The sequence below is a fragment of the Dreissena polymorpha genome, chromosome 16 (assembly GCF_020536995.1).
Source record: "Dreissena polymorpha isolate Duluth1 chromosome 16, UMN_Dpol_1.0, whole genome shotgun sequence".
In the NCBI taxonomy this organism is placed as follows: Eukaryota; Metazoa; Mollusca; class Bivalvia; order Myida; family Dreissenidae; genus Dreissena; species Dreissena polymorpha.
In genome coordinates, this window is record NC_068370.1 from 27966598 (window position 1) to 27968055 (window position 1458).

Sequence of the window (1458 nt, forward strand, 5' to 3'; positions counted from 1 at the left end):
TAATGCATTTCAGCTAGAAGTTTCTTTGCGCGGCGGCAGAAAACAGTCTTGAAAATGAGCGAACCAAACTGCTCTTAAGTTCTTCTGGAATAAACATAATTTTTAGTTGTGCACTACTTTAGAGTTTTTTTTCCAAAACAAATATACTTCAGTGTTAAATTGTCAGTTATACACGGTAAATCGGTATCAAACGCAAACTCAACAGTATGTCGAATCTATCTGCTGCTATGGAAACTTCATCCTCTGGGAGCAACGGCGATCAAAGGACATCGTCGGCAGCGGAGCGAAAGGGAGAATATCGTTGGCTCCACAATGACATGCAGATCGTCGGGTTCAAAGTTCGAGCCCTAGAGGAGAAACTGGACAAACTTATGAAAGGTAACCGGAAGTGTCATAACAATGTGCATGTTAAGCCAGGTTCACGATTTAATGTAGAGATACTTGTTTTAAGAATATGTTTTATACATATGAGACGCGTTCTGAGGAAACGGGGCTTAATGTATGTGCGTCAAGTGTCAGCCCAGATTAGCCTGTGCATTCCGCACAGGCTAATCAGGGACGACACTTTCCGCCTAAATTGGATTTTTGCTAAAAAGAGACTTTATTTTAACGAAAAATTTCTAAAAAGCGGACAGTGTCGTCCCTGATTAGCCTGCGTGGATTGCACAGGATAATCTGAGACAACACTTTACGCACATGCATTATGGCCAGTTTTCCCAGGACACGACTTATATATGTATGAAACCTGTAGCGGTTTTGAATTGCGCCAAATATAAGACCTTCCTTCGGCTGTAATATATTATTTCCTTAAATGTTAACATGTATGGTTATAAACTCATTAACGTAATATGTTATGCAATTACAAAACCCGTTTTAATTACGTTCTTTTTCTCCAACAGACATGGATGGGAGCAACGAAACTAAATATGGCTCTGGACGCAACGCCGTGGCGTTCACTGCACGCCTTTCAACCAACCGCACGTTTCGATCTCATCAGACAATACTTTTTGATGACGTCATGACCAACGTGGGTAACGCTTATGACGTCACTTCCGGAACGTTCAAGGCTCCTTGCGCCGGAAGGTTTCTGTTTTCGGTAACCGTGCGCGCGCAGTATCACAAGCAGGCTTGCGCTGAGATCGTAGCTGAACCCGAGGTGATAGGCGTGGTCGCAGCAGGCGACACCGAAATCGAGCGCGCATCATCGTCGCTGACAGTTGTGACGTCATTAAGCCAGGGTGACGTAGTGCACGTGCGTGAGATGAAAATGTTTAAGGGCGACTTCTACGGCGATGGGTTCACCGTCTTCACCGGCGTTCTGCTGCAGTGATAAAGACTTACCATGTTCACGAACCTGTTATTAGACTTCTTAGAATCAATTTATAATAGACCTTTACCCAATAAAACACTATCAGTGTTTTATTGTGAATGCTTACTTGCAATGCTGCATATTACAAT

General features: G+C 43.2%; 1 protein-coding gene across 1 annotated transcript; it reads left to right on the top strand.

Annotated features, from left to right (window-relative positions):
* The first annotated feature begins 309 nt into the window (after positions 1 to 309).
* Positions 310 to 1458, top strand: LOC127861554 (complement C1q-like protein 4). The gene is made up of 2 exons (XM_052400162.1): positions 310 to 378; positions 900 to 1458. The coding sequence occupies exons 1-2, from the start codon at positions 318 to 320 to the stop codon at positions 1328 to 1330; spliced, it is 492 nt and encodes a 163-aa protein (XP_052256122.1). The 5' UTR covers positions 310 to 317; the 3' UTR covers positions 1331 to 1458.

Bases quoted from the DNA above. Each gene is read 5' to 3' on its own strand.
- LOC127861554 (XM_052400162.1), top strand. From the start codon at position 318: ATGCAGATCGTCGGGTTCAAAGTTCGAGCCCTAGAGGAGAAACTGGAC. The intron at 379-899 runs GTAACCGGAAGT...TTTCTCCAACAG, and splicing joins ACTGGACAAACTTATGAAAG to ACATGGATGGGAGCAACGAA.